This window comes from Conger conger, chromosome 6 (assembly GCF_963514075.1).
Source record: "Conger conger chromosome 6, fConCon1.1, whole genome shotgun sequence".
Classification (NCBI taxonomy): Eukaryota; Metazoa; Chordata; class Actinopteri; order Anguilliformes; family Congridae; genus Conger; species Conger conger.
In genome coordinates, this window is record NC_083765.1 from 53,851,097 (window position 1) to 53,877,108 (window position 26,012).

A 26,012-nucleotide genomic window follows, 5' to 3' on the forward strand; every position below is an offset into this window, starting at 1 on the left:
CATTATTGCATCTACAGGAAAGCCTTTACAACAGCCACAGCATGCAGTTACTCTGGCTTACACAGGCAGAAAAGTTGTGCTGAAGACCATTTCATGAGGGTGTGCTGTAAAGAAACACAAGCGCAGTGCTCATTCTCAGGTGCTCATCTCTTTTATTGATGGAAAATCCAACCGTGCAGGACAACGCGGTACAGCAGATTCATACATCATATTACCATTACCCTTTAGCATATCGTTAGATTCCTCAAATCTAGCGTCACAATCAGAAGCGACGTGGTGACAGGGGACACACACACAAGACACTGATCTAGGTCACCAGCAGACAGGGACGAGAGAGAGAGAGACAGGAGAAGAAGGGAGGGAAGGAATGTGAGAGAAGAGGGGAGGGCTCTACCCTGCTTACTGTGGGACTGAGGGGGGGGGGGGGCAGGGGTTAGCCCACCTACCCGCCCCTCTGCCCCTTTGGTCAAACTTGGGACCCCTTTCTAAAAACCAGTCAAAGTGCAGGGGGGCTTCACGAAGCGCGTCACGGATCAACACGCCTCCAATGGATCGTCTGCCTCCATTTTCAACTCCAATGAACCATCTAGCAGCTTGCAGCAAAGCAGTGGTTCTTAAGTGCCAAAAAATAACATTCAAATAAATCTAAGGGCATTCAAATACTTTCCTCATACCACACAGATAAAAACTTAAGTATGGGCATCCGACATCAAAATCCAACATTTCTTACCAGCAAAACAGTTGATGTTGAATGCTCACAATACTCATTGTTCACTAAAGTCAAGTATACAGTAACAGAGTGTAACAGAGTCTACAGTAGTCAGGGAGTGCAACACTTAAGTACAGTACAGCAAAAGCAGTTACACTGAACATAAAGACAGAACTGACAACGCACCGTTTAATAAAAAAAAGAAAAAGAAAAAATAACGACTGAAGGGCAACAGCCAGTTAGAGAGGAGCTCTCCTTTAAGTAGCCGCGATTTGATCATGTTACAGGCAGAAGAGCGCATTTGTAAACGGCTCTCTACGAAGTATGGTACGAGCCACTCTTAGGGGCCTGTTGCCTTCAAACGAGCGGGAGCTGTGACAGAAGGACTGAAGTGCTTCAGTCTTACTTAGTAGTACAAGGTTTCCTCAGAATAAATACAACCTCTAGCAGTGTGTAAAAGTGCCCTAGAGCTGGTGAGAGGGATGGGGTGAGAACATACCTAAATGAGGCGACATGGGGAGCCTTATGTTCGGTTAGTGAAGCGACGACCGCCCTGGCGCTCTTCTGAAGAGGCCAGGGGTTCTGCGTTCTCTTTGCCTAGATTGTCTACACTATACAGACGAGAGAGAGGGGGCCAGCGGTAAGAGACTGCTGTGAATGGGAGAGGGGTGGGGGGGGGGTGGGGGGGTGAGAGAGGAGGGGTGAGGGATGCGGCCGTGGTCCAGGGGGAGGAGGTGGCTCAGACCACGGGGACAACACGCATAGTGTTGGTGTATCCGGAGCCGGGACGCCAGCCGGTCAGCACGATGACCACGTCGCCTTCTTTGAAGAACCCTCGCGCCTTGCCTGGAAAAGCACACGGGGGTGTCGGTTAGGGCAATATCAAAGACTGTGCTTCCAGTTCAGTATACATTGAATACCAGACCTGGGTCAAATATGTCGTTGTTTTGGATTTAAACACTTTTCTGTGTTCGATTGATCTTGCTTGGTGCAATTGAGCCAACCAAGAAGGTGGGGATTTGAGAGAATTTCTTATGTCCCAATACACCGCACAAGCTCAGGAGTAAAAGTATTTAGTAGAAAAGTATTGAATGCAAAACGATTATGCATTTGACCCAGGTTGGTAAAAAAAAAACAAACAAAGAAATTGATGATATGCAGCCAGTTTTAGTTAGTTGAGTTTCTTCTAACCAGACCCTTCTTAGACTCTACACAAAAGGAGGATCTGCCCATTACATGGAGATTTACATGTTAAAGAGCACCACGCCATCAGCCAAAGCTAGCGCGATAAGCCCGACTCGGGGCCCTCACCCATCTCCATGGCGAAGTTGACGCGGAGGTCGACGTCCTCGGCCCAGACGTCGTGGGCGGGCTTGGTGTACTGCACGGGGAAGATGCCGCGGTACAGGTGGCACTGCCGTGCGGTCTGCCCGTTACGCGTCACCGCGATGATGGGGGCGCGGGGCCTGTACCTGGAGATCAGGTGAGCGGACCTGGAGACGGAAACCAAAGTGCGTCACGAGTGAGTCAGCAATTATCAGTCCTGTCAAATTTCACACTACAGAGACCAGGCCATGTTCCTTAATAAGCCTCAACTGTCATATCCCTCCAGGACAGCGCTACTCAACTGTACCGTGCGCTACACCACCTGATTTCACTCATTATTTTACCTGCTTGGTGCAGATAAGCTAGCGCAAAAAAAAAAAAAAAAAAAAAAAGAGCGAGTTGAGTAGTGCTGATCTAGGACATGAAATGATTAACAGAATATCTAGAGTACACGAGTCGCACACATAACGTACTCCCCGCTGAGATTCTAAGATGGTTTAAGCAGTGTTTGACACCTATAGCCGGTCAAAGCTGGCCTCAAGCTGGAAAAAGCTGGTTAAGTAAAGCTGACTATATATGCTGGTCAGCTGGTGAACTGCTGGTTGAACTTAAACCAGCTTGAACAGCTTAGCAGCTTAGGCTAGTGTCAGCAGGGTTGTACAATAAAAACACTGAACCCTGTACTCAGAGCTAAGTAAATATCATTCAACTCACAACACCCAGTTTAAATACCATAATTAGTACCACTGTGTGAGTATTGTTTGGCAATAACTAAAAGGATTGTGTGCATGAAAGCTTCACAGGACAAACCGGATATCTAATGAAGGTGCCCACACACTCACACGCCCACATGGAAGTATGCAAAGAAGGCTGAAGAGTCACCAGCATCAGTAATGCTAAGGCTGAACCAGGACTCAAAAGACCAGGTTTTTGGGGTTTCATTTCTACTGCTCTGTTAATACTCAGCTTAGTATCCTCAACAGTCAGGGCATGAATGCTGTGTATGGGCTGGTTCTAACTGGGTTTTCAACACAAGCTACACCACCTCAGCCAAGATAAAACATTTAGTTTAGCATAAGCCTTAGATATCGTAATCAAAATTCCCTCTATAAAGAAATTCCAGTTCTGTACTCCGGAGTACAGAATGTACAATACCCCATGAATGGCTATATCAAAGCTATGTGGTTTCTCAATAGAAGAGGGTGCTTGTGGGTTGCATGTACCTTTTGTGAACTGCACATTTCTTGACATACAGAAATCATAAATTTAGTCCATAAGCACGGTATCAAATATTTGGTATTGGATATTTCATATCGAATATGCCTGATAAACAGGAATGTTTTATGGATCAATGCTTTTTCTTGCGCAAACCAGCACAAGGATATTCACTTGGGTGGGGAAAAACGATACACGTCAGCACATGTACATTTTAAAATACAATTCCACAGATAAAACTGGCAGCTTGACACCAGTATCACACAGACCTGGGTCAAACATGTAATTGTTTGGATTAAAAATACTTTTCTGTGTTTGATTGATCTCGCCTGGTGCAACGTAGCCAACCAAGAGGACCAGAAGGTAGGGTTTGCTCTTTTTGAGAGCATTTAATTGGATCCAATACACCAGACAAGCTCAGTAAAGTGTTGAAAAGTATTTGAATCGACAATGATGTAATTTGGACCCTGGCCTGGTGCACTGGCACACAGACACACACCTTTACTTACAGCCGGACACTGGGAATCCAGAGAACACTGGGGTTCTTTGTGAGTCTCACCTTCAGGTCTCCCTGTGCCTGCTTCCCTCAAGCGCCCAAGACCTGCTGACGGTGGCAGTATACTCGATGAGGAAACCAAACAAGGCTTGTTTGTACGAACGCAGTGATGTAAAATTATGCGCTTGTGGAGAAAACAAGACTTAACATTGACTTCAGTCAACTAGCCGATATGTCAAACACTGGCTTCGATGTGTACATTTGCCTGCAATTGGTCTAAAATATGGCACAGGTAGCCGTTTACTCTTCGTCTGGCCTGCTCATTTGACTGAGCATACCGTCTTGCCTTTCTTCTTCCCATTTGTAGCCGTGCTATAACTAGGAGCAATTTACAAATAGTCTTCCATCTGTCGGTTTCCATTCCTTCACCACAGCCGTTGTGGTCGTTTTGTGCTTGGTGCAGCAAACAGTGACTTCTGTGCTTCCCACGGTTGCCACAACAGAATCTGAATCCACCACTGGCGTGGAGTGTCATTAAACAAACTGTTCATAGCCACAGCGACTATGAGAGCAGTGTTTGTTCAATTTCTGCCCAGTTGGCTTTCTTATCAAGTATACTGCCACCTTGCTCCGATCCAAGCACTGAACTTGCCAGGACCAATTCACAGAGCCCCCTACCTGCCAATCTCTGGAATCACGTTGGTGCTGCAGTTTACCTGCTGGTTTTGAAGAGCACAACTAGTAGGACTCCACTCATCTCTAGCCTTGGTATCTGTACCATGACGCTGGTCTTGGAACAGCTCCACAGTGCCCCCTACCTGCCAGTCTCTGTAAGCAAGTTGGTGCTGCACTTTACCTGCTGGTCTTGAAGAACGCAACACTGGTGCTGGACTGGTAAAGGTTCTGCTCACTCACCTTCTAGCCCTGGCGAGCTTACCGACGACACCGGACCAGGAGTGGCCCCACAGCGCCCCCCTACCTGCCGGTCTCAGTAAGCACGTTGGGGCTGCACTTTACCTGCTGGTCTTGAAGAGCACAACACTTCTAGCCCTGGCGAGCGGACTGGGATCGGCCCCACAGCGCCCCCTACCTGCCGGTCTTGGTGAGCACAATGATGGCGCTGGCGCAGCACTTAAAGGAGGACTCCACGGCGCCGACAGCGGCCGCCTCGGAGGGGTCGCGGGTCAGCTGAGTCAGCCGGCGGAGCTCCTCGAACAGCTGCCTGTGGAAGGTGGCCGCTTCCGCCTCCCGGGCGATCTGAGCGCGCCCGCGTGACCCAGCGGGGAGGAGCGCCACCCGGGGGAGGGACGGGGCAGGGTTACACTCGGTCGCACGGCCTCCGCGCCCAAACGCTCACACCGCCGCGAAGGGACGGCGAATGTTTAATCGAATCGTGCCCATCCCCCTATCCCCCAACTTTACACCCCCGCCCCCCAGTTTAAAGCTCATGAGTCAAATTTGACACGACTCCTTTTAGCTTGGGCCAATTGTGAAAAAATAAAGAAATGTTTGGCTCCGGGAATGTCCGGGGGATGAATAGCACTTTTAAACATTCGCCATGATGTAAAACCTCCCGGGGAGTGCCGATCCTTCCCTGTCCCTCTCCGTCACCTTCACTGCAGAACCTTCCAGAGAACAGTGTCCGTTCCCCCCCCAAACCCCAGGAGCAGCCCCCCAGCCCCTGCTCTCTGCCTACCTGCCAGACCCAGTGAGAACAATGAACGCTGACGCTAAGATCTTAAAGGAGGCCTCGACTGCTCCGATGGCGATAGCCTCAGCCGGGTCGGTGGAGTGCGGCGTGTTGCGACGCAGCTCCTCGAACACCTGTCGGTGGTACATGGCCGCCTCGGCCTCACGGGCAATCTGAGGCACGGGCGCAGCAGACAGACAGAGACAGACAGACAGACAGACAGACAGAGAGGGCACAGAGAAAGAGACAGAACAGATGGCAAGAGGGGGAGTGGGGGGGTGGGACGTGGGCAAAGCAGGAGTTTAGTACCAGCGCAAGTTAGTGACAAAAAACAGAGGCTTATGTTAATTTCTATTATGGATGTTTCACAACAACAGTACACAATCATACACCCACTGCAAAGTGAAATCTTGTTTCTTGAACTACAACAGGGTGTGCAAGTATCATGAAGGCAGTGGTCACCATCCCCGGTTAAGTACACTTTCCGCATCACCCGTTTCCAGAGGAGTGGGGCTACCTGTTAAACACTGACATTCAAATAATAAATTCTTTCATGAGAATAATTTATTAAATAATTCCAATTAAAATGTCCTTTGTCTGACAGCCTGTTGACTTTCAATTTGTACACCGTGTGCTATATGTGGGAAAAAAACAAGTGCTTGCACCAATCAGTGTTACCCAAGGTAACTGTACACCAACAACCCAACTCATTACAATGAACTGCAAAAGAGAATTTAATCAAATCTCAGTGTGGCTTGGTCAATATTTGACCCGTTCACACAAAACAGTTTATGTTGGCTAGAAATAAAAATCTACCCATGTATCACACAACTTGGCAAACATTTTGCGATAGGACTGTCCTCCAACATGAGCATTTACGACGTTAGCACATTTTGTCCGTTACACACAACTGTCAGTGGTTAACAGGAGGGAACGCTTATTTCCAGCGAAGGGATGTGGTGTGCGACAGCTCTCCAGACGTGCGTTCAAGACTGAACATTCACGGCGAACAGTTACTGTTGAACGATTTTAAAACAATGTTCCATTTCATTCGCTACAAACCCATTTTGAATACAAATATGCGACTTTGATGTAACAATGCCAACTAGCTGATTAGCGGATTAATTTTTTAAGGTAAGAGCAAACATTGTTTAGTGTATTATAACAGCCAAATTTTTTTTTTGATAATTCTGTTTTCCCCATCAGCAGCCATTTTTATTTGCTTTTCAAACTGTTAGCAAACGTTGGCTAACGTTCGTGGCAAACAGAAAACAATTAGAATAGGTTTACAAACGTTAGCTAACATTTGCCATCATGAACACACGTCTGGACAATTGCTGGAGAACCCAAGGTGACATCGAGCTAGAAAATAAGCCGAGGCCCTTTCAGCTGACAAGGAAAGCCATTCTGATGAAAGCAGGGAACGGTAGCCATCCAAAGTTAAGACATACAAGCTTATTTGGAGTTAGCGATCGAGTGCCCATTCACCAACACAGGGAACACAAGAGTTGCATTTGTACCAGACACGAGTGACGGTTAGGTCGTTGCCATTCAGCCGTTACCATGGGAAGCAGGCCTGGGTGAAATACGTAATTGCTTTGGACTCAAATACTTTTCAGTGTTTTATTGATCTTGCCTGGAGCAAATAAGCCAACCAAGAGGACCAGAAGGTGGGGTTTGAATTTTTGCGAGTACTTAATTTCTAATACACCAGACAAGCTTAGTAAAGTGTAGAGAAGCATCTGAATTCAAAACAATTCCAGAACATATTCGACCCAGGTCTGACGTGAAGACGAGAATGGTGGTTAGTTCTCTCAGTGTTGAGGTTACGCGGTACATGGGGGGTGATTTAGGAGAGCACGTGAGGCCTCCGGGGGCCAGTTAGACCGACAGTGCACAGGGCGTGCAGACAGTGTTCACCATGCGCGCGTAAGGGGCTCGAGGCCTCCCCGGCCACTGCAGTACCCATGCGAGCGGAGCCAAGAATGAGATAACCGTCCCATCCGGGCAAGCAAAGGGGCTCTCTTATAGGAGAGACAGCATTCGCATAAGTCCAAGAGACCTGAGTACATATGCAGGGTCTGACACTAAACTTTGTTGAACCAGCCACTGTGTCTAGTGAATGAAACAATTTGACTGGACAAAGACCAGACTATGGTCGAAACGTTGTCTTTCACAGTATAAACATAACTCACCACTGGGAGCTAACATGTAGCGTATGGGCATTCGTGTTTTTTCGCTTTCTACTTTCGACTGGCCTGCAATGCTGATGACAAATCATTTACCAGACACATGGAAATTTGACCACAATATGAAAATCTAAATGGCAGAACGGCTGGAGCATGCCTTGTAAAATGCCCGACACGGACATTATCTAATCTATTGGGTACTAGTTTCAGACCCTGCATATGTTGAGCTCAGATTATACTAAAAACTGGATCTGTCCACATATCAATTGCTACAGCTGGCCCTGATGTTAAACATGCATAAGGAACACAACACCGAGAAACACATTAGCAAAAAAGCTGCTTCAAGTACCATGCTTAACATAATCCCGGCTGTGCAATGCATTCATGTCGTGTAGACCAATGGTTGATTCCAATCGCTTATTTTAATCCTTCCCTGTCTCCCTGTTCCTCGCCTGAGTCAGGGGACCACCATCTTTGAGGAAACTCCAGTCTGTTAAATGTTCCTTCAAAGAGCTAGGAGCCAGGAACTTACGAGGCTCTCAAAAGATTTCTTATAAAAAATAAACACGACCTCATCCTTTGAGGAAACGTTACTTCTCAAGCTTCCTTTCCTTGCCTCCTCCAATAGGTGGAGCAAGAAGCAAGGCAAGGAGGCAGGGAAGGCAAGGAGGAGGTGAAAAATAAGCCACTGGAATGAGCTCTTTGAGCCAGCGCGCACACACACACAGCGTCAGCCACTAGGGGGCGCCCTCACCATGTGCTGCGTCCGCACGGCCTCCAGAGGGTAGTCTCCCTTGGCGGTCTCCCCGCTCAGCATGATGCAGTCGGCTCCATCCAGGACGGCGTTGGCCACGTCGCTGCCCTCCGCGCGGGTGGGGCGGGGCTTCTTGATCATGCTCTCCAACATCTGCGGGACAAGATGGCCGCCCGGAGAGCACGGCGGTCAGGGAGGTGGAAAATGGCGGAAGCAGGTGCTGAGGTCTGGTACGCATTGACTGTGTGGGTGGTTGGACATTGGTGGCGGTTTATCGCTCGGATGGTAAGAAAAGTGCTGAATAAATACAGGATTACATACTAACATATCACATACATTTAAGGCATCATTTTCTGTCAGAAACACTGATGGACAACATCACGGAACCATTTACAAAGTTGCAGTTAAAAAAAAATAAGATAAACAAAAAAGGTAGCTATAAATGGATACCTTTTGTGTGTTTTTAAGCCATTCACAGGTGGATATATTGTATTACACATGATGGAAAACACCTCCCTCCATTCTCTGGTCAGGCTCAGTAACTTTGACGGACAACATGGTTATAACGTTATTGTTATTAAGACTCTTCCTGAATCAATGTATTGATTGTTGACACCGATTGCTGGAACGCTTGCTTTGTTTTCGGATTTTGGCTTGCTTGGAATTATATAAATATTTAATGTTTTGTGTGATGCTTTATTTGCCTTGTGCCAAGACCTTGGCGTAATGGAAACACAAGTAGAAAGTCTTATACCACATTGTGAAGCCTGTAATAAAATGCAAGAATTTCGCTCATTGTCTTTTTTTCTTTTTTGAGTCTTTCATTGCTGTTCACACAAATCTAATGAAATGACTGCCTTATTCTCACCTGCGTGGCACAGGTGATTGGCTTGCCAGCTCTGTTGCAGCGGCCAATCATCATCTTCTGTGCAAGGAACACTTTCTCTGTGGGGATCTCGATACCCAGGTCCCCACGGGCCACCATGATGCCATCGCTGGCATCCATGATCTCGTCAAACCTACGGGGGAGTCAGACAACACGGCCCGTTCACAAAACAACCTCGGCCATCTTGAATATAGCCATTCATCCACTTAAGAGTTGCTGGTATACATTCAGAGGTTTGTGGTCAAATTAAAGTAAATGCACTTCAAGTAACTCTGAATGACCCCTTTAATAGTCTAAAATTAATTGAAGAAAAAACTATTAACATAGCCCTCAAGCACTAGAAAACGGTGCGTATAGTCAATAGTATCTTGATCCAAAAGAGATATGCACACATGAATACAATTAATTAATATGGGGAAGCAGGGTAACAAAAACATTTTGGCTCCAAGCCTTTCGGCAGTGTATTTTCTTACACATTTTCGTCTGCATGCATCTCTTGGATACTGAAATTCATTACAAAGTCCTAACTGGCCCATAAGCGCGACTCCCCCAATGAAGACCCGTTTCTGTGCATCTTAATGAAATGAAGGTACTGCAGTAATGAGCAGGCAGAGAGGTCAGGGGCGAGAGGACTGCAGAACAGACTCTAGGGACCGCAGAAATAATAAACAAACAGGCAGACGGGTACGGGGTCAGAGCACTGCAGGATTAATAAACAGGCAGACGGGTCAAGGGTCAGAGCACTGCAGGATTAATAAACAGGCAGACGGGTCAGGGGTCAGAGCACTGCAGGATTAATAAACAGGCAGACGGGTCAGGGGTCAGAGCACTGCAGGATTAATAAACAGGCAGACGGGTCAGGGGTCAGAGCACTGCAGGATTAATAAACAGGCAGACGGGTCAGGGGTCAGAGCACTGCAGGATTAATACACAGGCAGACGGGTACGGGGCCAGAGCACTGCTGACCTGCGCACTCCCTCGTGGTTCTCCAGCTTGCTGATGATCTTGATGTCCTTGCCCCTCTCGCCCAGCACCTTCCTGACGGCGTTGACGTCGGCCGCCTTGCGGATGAAGGAGGCAAACACCATGTCCACGCCCTGGTCCAGGCCGAACACCAGGTCCTGGACGTCCTTATCCGACACGGCGGGCAGGTCCACGGCCGCGCCAGGCAGGTTCACGCCCTTCTTGCTGCCCAGGGTGCCGCCGTTCTCGATCTCACACTCCAGGTAGTTGGGACCTGCGGGGCACAGGTAAACAGCCAGGGAACCGTTAATCTGACAGGCTTGCACATTCTCCCCGTGTTCGCGTGGGGTTTACTCTGGGTACTCTGGTTTCCACCCCCGCTCAGACATACATGTCAAGTTAGGTAGACTCTTGACCAAGGCACTGGCTGCAGAAAGGAAGTTGGTCCCCATGCACTGCACAGTGGCTGTCCACAGCTCCTAAGTAACTAGGATGGGTCAAATGCAAAGGACAAACCCCACGGGAATCAATAAAGTATATCTCAATCTTAACCCCCCTCCCCCAATTAAAAGCAAAGAAAGAAGTTGAAGAGATTGCATCATGTAATGAGAGATTCTGAGACCTTCTCATCTTCTTGCTGGGATCCTCCAGCTCCATCCATAATTGAAAGGTGGAGCCGGGGGAGGAGGGGTGAGGGAGGCTGGACTCAGATGGCCGCACTCGCACTCACCGATCTCTTTGACCTGCAGGGACATCAGTCCGTCGTCGATGTAGATCTTGCTCCCGATCTCCACCACGTTGGTGATGTTCTTGTAGTCCAGCCAGAGGGTCTGCTCATCGCAGTTCTCCATGAAGGTTTCATCCAGGGTGAGCCTGATCATGTTTCCCTTCACCAGCTCGACTTCAGCGGTGCCGCTCTGTGAAAACAGGGGGAGGGTGGAGAGGGGTTCACAGGGAGTTTAATACTCTGGAGGAAACGGTTCAATAAAATAATGAACACAATAAATGTATTTCTCTTTTATTTTTTTCCAAAGCTCAGGTTATTGTGGTGGTGGTTCCCAACCCTGGTCCCAGAGATCTACCGTCCTCTAGGTCCTTCCCAAATTTGGCTTGCTGATTTTACTAACATGAATTGGCGCAGCTCAACAAGATCTCAAGCTGTTGAATGAGGTGTGCTTTGTAATGGTTGAGAGTGAAGATCAGTGCGCTATAGATCTCCAGGAAAAGGGCTGGGGAACCAATGTTGTAGGTAACATGAAATAGAACAGGACACAATTTAGTCTTCATAACCCTATAAAGCAAGGGTGTCAAACTGAATTCCCAGGGGGCCGCAGTGTCTGCAGGTCTTTGTGATTTTCTTTCAATCAGCTGTCAATTAAGGGCTTGAGAACAAGGTGTGTGGATTTGTTTACCAATTAATTACTTAAATGAACCACGGGTGCTGAGAACAACCCTAAAACCAGCAGACACTGCGGCCATCCAGGACTGGAGTTTGACACCTGAGCTATGAAGAATATTCGCCAAGGTGGCCAGAGGTAGCTGAAGGTAGCTGCTACAGCGACAAGCTTACAGTACATTAGAGGTGGGGAGTGCTACTGAACAGGGGCGTGTGGCTCAACAGAATCCACTGGGAGAGAGGCGAGTGATATTGCTCACCCCTTTGATGAGCCCGGTCCTGATCTCTGGACCCTTGGTGTCCAGGGCGATGGCCACGGGTCTGTACTGGATACTGCCCGGCCCAAAGCTCTCAGTGGCCTCGCGGATGTTCTTGATGGTCTGAGCGTGGTACTGTGGAGAAGAACAGGACACAATTCCTCATTGCACACAAACCTGCAGAGTCATCACAAGTCTGCAATTCTGAGGAACTCAAAATATCTACAGAAAGGACAAAAAAGGCTCAATAAGGAAACAAGCTTTTGGACTACCGGTATATACTGTAGAATGCTTATTTCACAAGCCTCAGGATATCCTGCTGTTTGCTAATGATGCAATGCTGCATGAGAACATTAAAGGAAGTTCAGTTACAGACAAAAGTTGTACCGCTGTCACAACCTCATGTTTAATCAGCAGATACACAACTATCTTAAAGTCAATATAGGGCATATCTCACAGCTGGAATCACTGCATAGTCATAATCAAGCATAGCCTAGGGCTAAGGACAAAGCCACATTCTTTGGGTCCCTGAAAACAACAGAAATCATGAAGGGGGGGGGGGGGCACTCCAGTCTTTTATGATCACACACACCCGTGCCTAGGACACAATGAATGCATTCAATTCAGGAGAAAATGGCATAAATTGTACTTCTTGGCACTAAACCCAAAATGCCCTTTGCAGACCATTCAAGTTTTTTTTTGGGGATGTGTCAACATGACAAAAGAGTTTAGGATGGTGTAGCAGATTGTATTGCGGTTCCACCTGCCCTGACCTAATTTGCTCGACTTCCTTCATGCTAGGACTGCCCCCACGCTGCCCCTACAGAACTGGGGAGGACAAAGAGTTTCTGTGGGGCTTCATCCATCACAGCACTCGAGACGGTCATTTCCATTGGCAAACTGCTAGTCTACATTACGCCTTGCTCGCACAGTGCACGAGCCGACCTTGTACTCAACCCAGATAACAGAGTTAACGTCCCTACCGCTTAGCAGAACAATTCAACCCAATGCCACAGAGGAATCCTGCCATTTTGCAGAAAACAAAATGGCTTCCACTCTCTGTACACAAACATTCCAAGACACGCTTCACTGAGCAGTCATTCAATGCGAATGGTAGAGGGTAGAGTAGAGGCGTGACTTTCACCATGGGGATGCGTTGTGTTCATGAATGAAGCCGGCACATTACCCAATCCAGTACTTGCACATTGCCACACGTTTTCTGGTCTTTGAAATTCCTTCAAATTATTTTTGTAAATAAAAAAAACAATGCTTTTCTCAATGGAGGGCCTCAAGCCAACCGCTATGACTCGTACTTTTAGAGTAGCACTGTTCTGAATTTGAATCTAATCACAGGAAACAAATTTAAGCAACACGGGGAAAGATATGGTTTCCTAATACACATAAAAAAAGAGCTGTGTCACTCCATAGCAATTACTTTACTGCATGAAGCCGGTCTTATAAAACTCTGGCACAGGCAGCTAGAAAAGCACAAAGCATCTGAGGGAAATGAGTCTGGCCCGCTCGTACGAGTCATACACGGAGAAACGGATGTGTGCACATTTGTCATGAGAAGGCTCGCCTTAGTCCATAAAGTGTATATGACCTTCTGATGGTGGGGAAACCATTCCACCTATAATAAATGCAAAATGTCAGCAAGAGCAATGGCATCATTACCCCTGACTGACAGAGCATTCGCCTCTCATTTCCACTCTGATAAATACAGAGCTTGAGGGAACACAGGAGTATTTAAAGCACCCAAAGCCAATTGGGAGATTAGCTTTCACCTCCACATTGCTAAGGAACATTGCTACGCTTATCTTTGATCTTGGTAAAACAATATGTCAAGCACATTTTTATTTATTATCATTTTTGAACATTAGGAGCTCGGGAAATAAATGCTACACTTTTTTTATTTCTCCTTTACCAAGGCCCTGTAAGACAGAATTGCCTTCCCATGGTATGACATTCCCAGTGAAAAAGAAACAGGAGATGACCCTGTGTCCCTGCTGGTGGGACCTCAGCTTCCAGGACAGATACTGACACTAGACCAGGGGTGCGCAACAAGGGCCGATCCGTTTCAGGATTTTGTGCTGGTCCTGGTCTTACTTAGCTAATGGACTCAATCATGTCTAATCTGACGTATATATGAGTACCGGCTACAGCTGCAGACTGCAAGTGTATCCTAATGATTTTACTGTGCTCAAGTACAGGCTTGAACCAGGGTAATTTAGAGCCATCAGCAAATTAAAAACAAGGTAACTGGCTGGAAAAAAAACTGAATTAAACTGTGCTTAAATATAAGTGTGGAGACAAAAGTAAAGTATATGCAAAAAGAGTGGGGACACAGGGGAGGGCTTGAGGTTGTGGCTAGGGAAGGAATTTAGCATTTTATTTACCACCTTAAATTATTCACTGAATTCCAGGGACTCACACTCACACTCACACTCACACTCACACTCACACTCACACTCACACTCACACTCACACTCACACTCACACTCACACTCACACTCACACTCACACTCACACTCACACTCACACTCACACTCACACGCTATTTTTGAAATGCAGCCTACAGTCCTGGACCCGGTTTCCCTGGTTTCAAAGCCGCAATGATGACAACTGCTACCGCAAAGTGACAAACGATTCCAGTGAGCCGGAATCTAGACATCGAGAGGGGTGGAAACCTAGGTTGACAGACCAGGAGGATATATCACGTTTATGACCTTGCCGACTACAAAAGTTTCATTTTTCAACTAAATGTAGCCAGATTTTCAGAAGTCCTAGATGGTGATACTGACATTTAAAATATTTTTCAGGGCTTGTGTAATATCCACCTGAAAATACTAAAAAGACGGAAAATGGGGAGTTATACTAACCTGCTGCGTATCCACAATAACAGTGCTAAACTGAGTTAATGTCAGACCGTTCTACAGTGGCACGAGTGTTGGAAGGCATCGCCACTCCCACTTACTGCCACCGTTACATTCCGTTCTGATGCTCTCGTCGATGATGGGGAGCAGGTTCTGAAAGTGCGTAACGGGCAGGTCAGAATACACCCGCTAGCCCTCACCGTAACGCACTGACATTACAGGCAGGAAGAGGACGAGTGCATTTGCATGAGCGCTAATACTCCAGTCTTAGCCCGATTATTAAAATGGTGATGTAAGCGCCTTACTCTTGTTAACTGTAATCGGCATAAGGTCATAACCGGCGTATTCAAAACCCGATTAAGACATCTGATTTTTGCCCAGTCTCTTCGATTTATTTGGTGCATGCAGAGGTCTGGCTTCAATTTCTTTTGACTTTTTAGACTGTGCTCGCCACTGCAGAGGTAGACGACCAGGAAACTTTCTTGCATTGACTAACACACTCATGTGGCTATTGTGCACACTGCTATTGGGAGTAATCGTAATCAAAATACTAGCACAAACAAATTAATCCCAATAATCAGGGTAACATAGCCAATGTCACAGCAAAGCCCTGGGGTACTGCAGGAGGAGTCTGGAGTGATTGGGTGACGTTGGCAGTTGTGTAGGCCACGTTGCCTTCCTGCATCCCTCTCACCTCCACTCGTCATGTGACCAGGACGGCGTCGCTTTCAGCACTAGCTCAGACCTACCTCGTGAGTTCCGTGGGAGAAGTTGAGACGGGCGATGTTCATCCCCGACTTGATCATCTCCTTCAGTGTGTCCACGGCACGGGAGGCTGGCCCTGCGAGGGGGGGGGAAGGAAGAGCTTCAGGCCCACCTCAGGGACCACTCTGGGGTTGACACGACCCACCGAGAGTGGGAGAGCAGTGCGTGGTGCAAAAACACTGAGGATCCTTGTAAATAGGGATTTGCGCTTCAGTGACCTGCTTGGTTATGTAAAGGTTAACTAAAAAATTGAATTTATACCTCTGGTGGTCAGCGGGGAATGCAGGCCAACTGGGCGGCTATTTGCAGCGCCAGTCTACTCCTGTAGTCCCAGAGGATCACAGTGTCCACCGCCTCCTACTTCAGCGAGGGAGTCTGGCTTCATTTATAATGTGCCACTGCACCTTCCAACCACCACTTAAGCACCAACCGTGAGAGCGAGGATCCTCTCGGTCTCGGTTAGTGTGTGAGGCAGTCTAAAAGAGCTGGAGGACAGTATGCAGAGCAGCCTTTGATCTCCGTGACAGGAGACGAGTGGCCCTGATCCCAACAGTAAGAAACCCAGACTACACTGCTGGGTGGTGAGGTTAATGCGGGTTACTCACCGATGGTGCAGATGATGCCGGTGTTACGGGCGGTGGTGGGCTCAGAGTCGATGTCCAGCAGGCACAGGTGCTCCAGGAAGGTGTCGGCCATGGCGGCGTTGAGCTGCTGCGTCTGGATGAAGGCGGAGCCCATGTCCTGAACCTTTGTGTGCGGCATGCTGGGAGCGTTGCTGGCTGAAGTAGTCCTGCAGGGAGGAAGGGGGAGGCAAAGAGGACAATGACTCAGCATTTTGTGTTGTCAATTCATCTTTTTACAGTTGGAGCAAATCCAAATGTGAAGAAAGTCTCGCGACAAACTACTACCGTGACTGACATGATCCTAACTGCTGAAGCCATCAAGCACAGCATGACCGAAGTCCGCCAACTTTAAATTGTCTCTCAAGTAAACGAGGACCTACAAAAGTGAGAGACACGGCAAACACAGAAACTCCCATCCGGTGGATCCAGTGCCACCCTGTACTGCAGGGTAAAGTCGAGATCTCAAGAGTCAGAAGTCAGCGGTCAACTGTTGCTAGCAGAGGGTTTTGACCATGGAAAAATGGTAATGCAATTTCCATTGTCTGTGTCCGGCTGTTCACAAAAGCATAACCTGTTCCCAGTCTTCCCCTCCACCCTCCTAACTCCAACAACTACAACACAAAAACCTGACCTGCTCCTGACTTCTGCAGAGGGAATCCATTCATAGGGCGTGCCTTGTGAAAGAGGAACTACAGAGAGGCTTCACAGGATGGTGCAGCAAAAGTGGACAATCCAACCCTGTACACACTCTCGCTTTACATCACAACCTTCCTGTCAACCGCCGTGATAAAAATAACCTAAGCAATGTCCACCGCCCCCCCAATCCCAAGCAAGAAGCCATGGGAAATACAAAAATTAAGAAGTATGGAGAGAGGAGGGGATGCTCCCTAGATGCTCTTTGCAAAGTGTGGTGAACATTCTCAGCAGCAAAGTAAATAAAAATGCATCGCGTGGTCAGACCGGGCCGGCGATATCACTGGAGCTGCCCTTTCAGCAGCTGTGCTCCGCAGTTCATTCAGAGGGAACACTGTAAAAATGTCAGCTGGAAGTAACAGATGTCAGACACTTCCCCTTTCAGAAGAGTTACTGATACTTCGCATGATCATTCTTCATGAAATGTCACTGGCAGAACACACAGCAAGCCACAGATGCATACAATTAGAGTACTGACAAGACAACTTGGGGTTTGGAAGAACGCATGGCGAAGTGCATTAAGTTGAGCTTTGGGGGAAACGAAAGACAGGGACCGAGTATTATTTTTGGAAAAGGGACAATTTGAGAAAAAATTCCCATTAAAACCAGGACTAGGAAGTGTTTTTTTTTTTTTTTTTTCTTAAAACACTTCCTAGTCCTGAATTCAGATTGTAAATCACCAGGCATGTCTGCTCATGCAATGTGGCCTGGCAACCTATCCTGCCATTTTGTTTTTGTGTGCCAACAACCGCAACAACAACAATGTGGGCTGGCCTGGTGGTGTAGCAGTGAGCACTGTTGCCTCGCAAGGAGATTGTTCTGGGTTCAAATCCTGGCTTGCTAGATCCTCTCTGTGCGAGTTTGAATGTTTATCCCATGTTTGCATGGATTTACTCTGGTGTCCTCCCACACTCAAAGACATGCTTGTCAGGTTAGACGTAGTCATGGGGTTGGCCTTGACCAAGGCACTGGCATCAGAACTGGAGTTGGTCCACAAGGGCTGCACTGTGGCTGCCCACAGCTCCTAAGTAACTAGCATGGGATAAATGCAGAGGACAAAACCACACGGGGTTCAATAAAGTACATCATCTGTCTCTTAAACTTCGCAAAAACAAGAAAACGATTTCTTTATCAAGTCAATTTCCCAGGATCTGGGCCCATGATCTCCCGATGTCATTACAGTTTTAAGACATGAAGCAAAGAGGCATTGTTAATACTCTTCAGTCTAATATATTTTAGATTGCCTCTCAAGCGAGAGAAAGAATATAGGCATGATCCAACTGGACACGGTTCGTAATTTGAGGAATCGCCAAAGCGGCAAACTCCGGTCACACAATGAAGGCTTGGGCTTCATTAAGAATCAAACCACCTTCAGTCTGCCGGAACAGAAGCAAGGCCCCCTGGCACTTTACCGAAAGCATGTGACCCATAGTGCACTGCAGCCAGACTCAGACATACCACACCACCCTCGTTCCCATCATCTCTTCCTCCCACCTCACAGCCTGTGTGCAACGGGCGTTAAGGCAGAGGCGCTGTGTAATCTCCTCCAATCACACTCCACAGCCTTATCTAGCAGCTGCTCTCGCCCCCAGACAGGAGCCACAGTACTAGAGCTATGCTTTAGGTCGAAAGCCCCAGTACAAAATGGACGCCACACAAACAGGCAGTTATAAATCCAAGTTTCTTTAATGTGGGTTACACAGCGTTTGCTCCAGGATTAATTTGTGTCAAATCGGCAAATCCGCTGCTGCAGGGCCGGAGTGCATCAGTTACTTTGGGCAAATACACATATGCTGGTTCATCCGTAGATTAGATTAGACCACAAGATGTTTCATGTTCGGACACAGGAACAGCCTTATCCTGTCATTCATGAACTTCAAGAAATGCAGCCAAAATTTTAATTCCTGAATGGATAGGGCCAATTAAATAATTACGCATGGAATCCAAGAAGAGATATAGCCCTCCCTTGCCTGCTCATTTTGAATGTACAGAACAAGACTAGCAGCCATGCCCACAACCTGAAGGGCTGAAAATCTGCCAGCTAGAGGTAGAGGGTGTGAAGCCACAACAAGGTGACCTCACTCCTTAGCCTCGTGCTAAATTGGCTATTGAGTCCAGTTACTCCACTGAAGAATGTTCCGGAAAGGCCTTGGGAGTAGAAGGCTCAAGTGCAGAGGGCTCCGGTCCGGTCAGGGGGTTTGGCTTCCCACCGGTTTGAATTATTAATGGTTTGAGGTGCCCTGGAAGTGGATATAATATTCATTAGGCTTATTTGGTTAACATCTCAGACCATAGCAGTACTGAACACGGCCGATCTGGCTTGTAGCAGGGATAGGCCAGGAGATGACTGTACTACACACTACTGCCCTCCACATCCCTTGTCTCTGACTCACTACGATTCACTGTCTGTGCTGGCCTGGGGGGGGGGGGGGCACAGACTTGTTAAATAAATGCTTTACTGGGTGAGTCGGGACCGTCCTGCGCACACAATGGACGGCCTAAACCCGAGCTCCAGAAAGCACGGCGAATCGACCTGCACCGAATACGGTGTTGCAGTTCTCTCTCACTTCCGCAGGAATCACGCAGAGGCCGCTGGTTCAGCGTACCACGCCTCTGTAGTCGCTCGTTCTCGGGGAAACCACAAAAAAAAACGAGAGTCTCTGCAGTTAACGAGGCTCACCGCGTGCATGGGAGGGCCAGGGCTCGCCCAGCTTTTCGTAGAATACTCTTCTGTGTTCATGAAAATGTATTTTAGATTGCTTCTGACTTGCAGAGACAACATAGGTTCTGCAGCTCACAGCCCTGAAGGGAGCGAGAGGGATAGAGAGGGGGGGGGGGGGGGGGGGGGAGGGGCTGAGTGACATCACAGAGGGGCCGGCCCGCTGTCGTACGTGAGAGGGCTCACACCCCACCGGCTCTCACGACACGCAGGGGAGCGTGAGTAAACCTGGGCCAGCGATCGCAGCCGGACCGTGGACGCCACAGGCCCTCAGGGTCCCGCCAGCACGCAGAGGCACCTGCAAAAACAGCCGGTTCCGCTCACAGTGCGGCGCACTGTACAAACCCTGCATTCAAATCTGCAACAATCTCATTTATTTACATCCTTGTATTGTATGTTGCATTGGCTAAAACCGGGGAGTGGCACACACCATGTTATGTTGGAAAAGCCTCGACACTGCACCAAGGGACAGACCGTTCCTGACAAGGCTAGCGGATTTTTCCATAACGCATCAAGTCCGTGCTTGCACTGGGTATACCCTTCTATTCATGTGAGGCTTCAGGGGACTCCACCCAGACATGACAAACGATCCTCCATCTTAAACAAGACTCCCATTAACAATCATTAATACCTTCGATTAATTTCCAGCAATGTTAAAGCAACCATGAACAATTACTCATATTGCATACACTTTAGGCTACTGGGTGCACGCCGTACATAGATTAAGCCTATGTCTTAAAGCTTCCCTTACTTTGTTGACCCTTAAAAAAACTGCAGAAAAGAACTGTAGAAATTTTCTGGAATGTTTCATAGCTAAATGCAGGAATGCAAAGCTGACGTTCAAAGCATTTGTAAATGACTATGGGAAAATGTAAATGCATTGTGCATACATATAGCTGATACAAAGACCAACATACCGCAGCATTGCTGCACTCTGTCCGTATTGCACTTGGTGACACGGTCAATAGAAAACATTTTATGAACCTTAAGATGCTGACCAAATACGGCAATATCAGTAGGACTCGATGCTAAAAAGATCGTTTCCCAAGGAGTACATGTGCGCTTAAGCTGAAACATGAGGGAGCACAGCAATGAATCCCAATTAGGCTAGTAGACGTGACACTAAATAATTTCACACATCAAACGCAGCTTAACTGGGATCAGTGCAGACCCGTGCTGACCAGCACACGCACAGAGGCGCACCTGCACACGCTCAGAGGCGCACCTGCACAGTCACTAAACCGTCATGGCCGAAGGGCTCAGCGGCCGAGTGCCGCAGGGCTCTCTGAAGGTCAGGGTTTAAGGGGCTTTGCAGTCACGACCTGCCATTCAAATTTAACCAGCGGCGCTAGCGGGCCAGGCCCCTGACGCCAGCAGGCAGCCGAAGCCGGAACGAGGGGCACAAATACGCCTTGTCCTGACAAGAATACGCCCTTGACCGGAGTTGGGGCTTGCTGCCGGGCCTATGAATCCTCCCCGAAACTTTCGACGGTGGTGCGTGGGGCAACCGTACGCTCTCGTCACACGTGCCTTGAAGGGTGCCTCCCATTGGGGGCCGAAAACCAAACCGAGGGCCAGATGCTCCTAAACCCGATCGGAATGCCGAGGCGACCTCTCACACTTGCGCTTAATTCAGACCCGTCCGGTTACCTACCTTAGGGCCTTCCAACTTCTCCAGCGGACTTGCAGGTGTTTTCCTGCCAAAGACCTCCCCAGCAGCCCCAGCCCCAGCCCCAGCTCACGAGATGGCCTCTCGTGCTGCAAGGGGACGAGGAGTACCGCCCTGCTCCAGACAAGTGGAAGGATGGATGGTACAGTGAGCTCACCGCTGCAGAAAGCTTCCAGCGGCTCAAGGGATAATCCCCTTCCCTTCAGCGTGCATACATGCAAGCCTACATCATGGCCTGCTGATGACGACACTCATTCAGTGACTCCCTAACCAGCTGCAAACCAGTAGGAGAAGCGAGGTCACTCTACCCTCAGGCACTAACTCAGAATGTGCTTCTCTATATCACATTACTGCCACTTAGCAGCTCTTATCCAGAGCAACCTGACAAATGTAGCTTTTCTTTTTTTTTTTTTTTTTTAACAGTTGGATATTTAGCAAAGCAATTTAGTACAAGTACCTTGATCAAGGGCATAACACCAGTGTCATACCTGGGAGTCAAACCTGAAAAAACCCAGGGATCAAACCTGCAAAACCAGTTCCTTAACTATTACACTGCCACTACCACTTATATTGTGCTACCACACTCCCATGTCATGCACTTAATGTGTGCCAACTGGAAAAATCATTCGACTAATTTGGATGCTTTGGTGCACTTCTAATTTCAACTTCGGAGCACATAGGCTCCTTGAAAAAAAATGTTAGTGTCGAGCCATGCTATATACAGGTTATGAGCTTTATAAAAGGAGGGAGCCTGTTCCAATAGGTCCCAAAGCCCAACACTATGAAAAGTGTCACCCATGTTACTTAAGACTACCGTGGGTACAGTCCTGACTGCAGCGCATAACTGCTGCAGAGGAGGGTGACTCACGCAGGCTGCCCGTTGCGTAACGCAGGGCACGCATCCACACCCAACGATGGGGTTCACGCAAAACGGGGACGGGGGGGTTTGAAATGCCAGTCACGCATGGTGTGAGCCTGTGCGCATCCATCCGAGTGAGTGCCACTGTCACAGTGAGTAAGAGCTGCCTCCTGACTCCGTGAAGGGGGGAGCCCCCCCCCCCAACCCAGCCCGTTTCACACCCGTGAGAGTGTCTGCAGAACCCCAGCTCCGCAAACGCGCTCTTTCCATGGTCCGAGTCATACAAGTTCCTCAAGACGCATTTCGAGAGCCTACTCACCCTTCCTGTGAGTGATGACTATTTCATTCTCGGATTTAGAACAGAAACCACAGCTTTCCACTAAACGGGGTGCACGTGCCTCCTCTCACCTCCGCCATGGAGACGATGCGCCACAGCGCCTCGCTTCCCCCTGGTCCACTAAACCGCACAGGAACTGCCTGCCACCCACCGCACAGCTTCAGAGCCAAAGGAATCAGTGCGAAAACCAGCACTTTACTCTTAACCACAGATGTGGGCGTGATTAACGGTCTGCATGCAGCTAGCAGGGAAATCTCACCACAGGTGCCATTTCCCCCTCCCCCCCCACGCTAAGACACAGGACGAACACTGAAATGGAAAAGTACCCGTGTCTCTCCCTCTCCTCCCCACCCCCCATAGGGGAAACTCCACACATAGGGGGAACCCCCCCCCCCAATTATTTCTGTTAGCTTCATTTCGCCAAAAGAACTGCAGCATTTTAGATATGGCCAAAATGATTCAACACCAAAATTCAATATCCCCTTGTTTCAAACATGATCTTCCCTCCCCACCGTCACACTGTACTACCTAAGCCATAAGACGATAAGGTTCTCATTTTACACACCGTTTTGCCAATGCATGTCATCTAAGTGTTAGCTATAAAACTCTGGTTACCCTGAAGTAGCTATACAAGCTAAAGCACGCAAAGGACTCGAGTCTATTGGAGTGAGCCATGCCACTCATTAGCACATCAAAAGCTGCCACAGTTCCTGTGGTACACTGAGGAGAGCCGGAGTCAGGAGATCCAATGATGGACGGAGGCTCGGCCAATCACAGCCAGGCAAGGGTGGAACAACGGTTAACCTACAGACAGCATGCACAAGCCTAGCTCAGGAGTACATACTGTACCCAACGTCTTACCAAAGGAAAAACGTACATTTTTTCCCCCCCAGACACAGAAAAGGTCAACTAACAGCAGCCCTCACTGTAAGAGGATGATTAAAAAGAAGTTCATTGAGTGCATAATTATGGGGTGCTCCCTCCAGAAATCCCATATTTAATGTTACGTAACCCCAGGCTACTAACAAAACCATCGTGGCGTACCCCAGGCTAGGACTGTTTACTGTCCACATACAATATGAGCATTGAGGTATTTACGCTAGACAAATTCCAATCACATTGGAAAACGACAGATTTCGGATGCATTTGGGAATTGTACAAACACGTGTCTATGACACAGCAACCAAATGCACATTGAAATAACTGCCAGTATCCAAGTAAAAGGCTAGCTTTTATAAACATTATAGGCATCGAGTACCATAGGAGGAAATTTCCGCTTGCTTGTAATGCATAAAATCGTCATGTGTATTGCGGGTACCTAAACGCGTTTAAACTGGGATGCTCGCCCGGCGTGGCTGATGCGCCAGTGGTCACGTCCCGATCTCTGCGTCACATTTTCTCAAGCCGGGCGACCACGGGTAACAATCGGCCAGAGGAATGCGGCGTTTGGCAAGCAGCCACACCTCCCAAGCATGGTCAGAAAAGCATTTATCTGCACAGCCATCCATTGGCGACCATAAGGTGCTCTCATTTCACAGTGTTTAGCCAATGCTGGTTATCTAAGTGTTCGCTATAAAACTCTGGTTACCCTGATAACTAGCTATACTTGCTACAGCCTGAATTGAAGGGCATATCAAATGGTTGCTACCTACGTAATAAACCAACACATTTATCTCGTTTACATCATTATAATAGAACAGGCAAGTTAGCAAGCTACAAAGGTATCCCCATCTTCATTGCAGTAAGTTAGCTAACTAGCACACGTTAAAATGAAACAAAACTTACATATACTAGCTTATTGGCGAGCTAAAACAGCAAGTTTGCTGCATTTCCTGTCATAGTAACGTTAGCTAGCTACACAATAGTGTCATTGTCAGTTCCAGCGGTAGCGGGGCCTGATTACAGCCATGGATATGTAATAAGTTAACGAGTTAATTTTATAATCAAAAAGGAGCAAGTGTCAGCGCGTCTAACATAATACTAGAATCGAATTTCCTAGACAGTTGCAACGTGCTTCAAGGCTAGTGTGAGAAGCTGAGAAAATTAGCACACCCCTTTCCCCGCGGATGCAGAGAAACATACTTTTACTTAGCTAGGAGACACCTAATTATCAAATAATTCATGCCAGTGATAACGTATATGTTTGTTTTGTTACCTACATCATTTATGGCGTAGCTACCCACTCGTTCCTAACATCTTAACTCACCTTATCTCGATGAAAGACGGCAAGGACTGATGCCTTGTTAGCACATCCACCCGCTCAAGGTGATCTCTTAGCTTACCGGCACTACTTGTGAAGTAGGGCTATTAGATATCCTTCCGAGAACCCAGGAAGAAGAGCATTAAATAAACTTCGTTCTACTGTAGCGGCTATTGGTAGGTAGCTTGTTTGTTCCAAATCATATATATATGTATATACTCGTGTTGTTAACAAGTAATTTTATGTTTTTCCCCTTTCACACTTTTAAATCGCGAATCTCTGGTCTATGCTGGAAGGTTACACTTCAGAGGAAGGGAGCGCTACGGAAACGTCACTGACCAATTGCAAAGCTTCAGTGTAGTAAAGAAGCATGGGCCGTGCATGTGACGGAGGGATGCGGTGTTGCATACAGTTACATTGTGTCGTTATCATAGTTTGCAGAAACGCAATGATTGCTTCGTTAGTTGTTATAAATTGAGGAAGTGTGTTGTCCAATACTAATTAACTGGCTTCCTTTAGCCATCTATTGAGTGGTCAAATTTATGTCAGAACTATCTTTCATATTTGTCACATAACATCACTCAGTCGTTTCCAGAACGATGTATGTCAGATGTATTTTCTACCTGTTTGCACTGGGTTGACAAACGTTAGCCTTTGTTAGGAAGTAGCTACGCAGAGAAGTTACAATTAATACGAAATTTTAACTTTTTTTTTTCCTTCTGCATCCGACACTGAACATCAACTGCAAGTCACTCTGTTTGTGACAGAATAACCCCAAGTAAAAATAGCGCGTGTCATTGCAATCATGGGCTACGCGCATTGACTAATCGTACTAAACAAGACGGACTGTTCATACTGTGCGATTCTTCTTGTTGTGTCAGCCAATCCAATATTGGACTGGGCCTTTGCAGCATGAAAAAAAGCAGCCACTTGCTACGCACCGAGAAGCACGTACAATCCATCGTTGGCTTCCCCCTACAGTTGAATGGAAATGCGGCATGTTATACAATCGGGGTACAAATATGTATGTTTTAAACTAAGCATTGTTTCCCATCTTTTAAAATGTTTCTCGTTTCCCATTTTCACATTTAGGCGAGTGATGTAAATTTGATGCTGTTTTAAAAAAAAATTTTTTTAAACCATGTCTCTACCTATTTGTGTCAACCAGATCAGCTACAGCATACACCCCAGAACGCTACTGAACTGATTAAACGCTACTGTTCCTTATTCATTTAGAGGGGAGATGCTGGGCTGGGCTAATGCTCGGTATAACTTACCTCCCATGTAGGATGTTTATTTATTCACCTATTTCTTGGAGGCTATTATGAACTGAGATTTGCGACTACTCCGGTTTCTCAACAAAGAAGCCCAAAGTTTAGGCTGCTTACCATAC

The 26,012-nt window shown here is 47.5% G+C and overlaps 1 protein-coding gene across 3 annotated transcripts; it reads right to left on the bottom strand.

Annotated features, from left to right (window-relative positions):
• Nucleotides 1-132: 132 nt before the first annotated feature.
• On the bottom strand, nt 133-24,779 carry pkma (pyruvate kinase M1/2a). 3 transcript variants are annotated; one of them, XM_061244526.1, is made up of 11 exons: nt 24,626-24,779; nt 16,125-16,309; nt 15,504-15,595; nt 11,885-12,016; nt 10,959-11,145; nt 10,232-10,502; nt 9,248-9,398; nt 8,380-8,532; nt 4,837-5,003; nt 2,021-2,202; nt 133-1,555 (listed from the first exon to the last, which is right to left on the bottom strand). In XM_061244526.1, the coding sequence occupies exons 2-11, from the start codon at nt 16,279-16,281 to the stop codon at nt 1,449-1,451; spliced, it is 1,599 nt and encodes a 532-aa protein (XP_061100510.1). In that variant the 5' UTR covers nt 16,282-16,309; nt 24,626-24,779; the 3' UTR covers nt 133-1,448. The 3 variants fall into 3 exon arrangements, with proteins under 3 accessions (XP_061100510.1, XP_061100509.1, XP_061100511.1); XM_061244525.1 differs by lacking the exon at nt 4,837-5,003 and adding an exon at nt 5,443-5,609; XM_061244527.1 differs by lacking the exons at nt 133-1,555; nt 2,021-2,202; nt 4,837-5,003 and adding an exon at nt 5,439-5,609 and having other exon boundaries at nt 24,626-24,778.
• Between the last annotated feature and the right edge of the window lie 1,233 nt (nt 24,780-26,012).

What these genes read in the sequence shown, in the direction of transcription:
- pkma (XM_061244526.1), bottom strand. Translation starts at nt 16,281, where the DNA reads ATGCCGCACACAAAGGTTCAGGACATGGGCTCCGCCTTCATCCAGACG. An exon ending in CCGTGCGGACGCAGCACATG is followed by an intron (nt 5,004 to 8,379) that starts GTGAGGGCGCCC and finishes GGGCGCGCTCAG; the next exon opens with ATCGCCCGGGAGGCGGAAGC. An exon ending in CAACTTCGCCATGGAGATGG is followed by an intron (nt 1,556 to 2,020) that starts GTGAGGGCCCCG and finishes GTGCTTTTCCAG; the next exon opens with GCAAGGCGCGAGGGTTCTTC.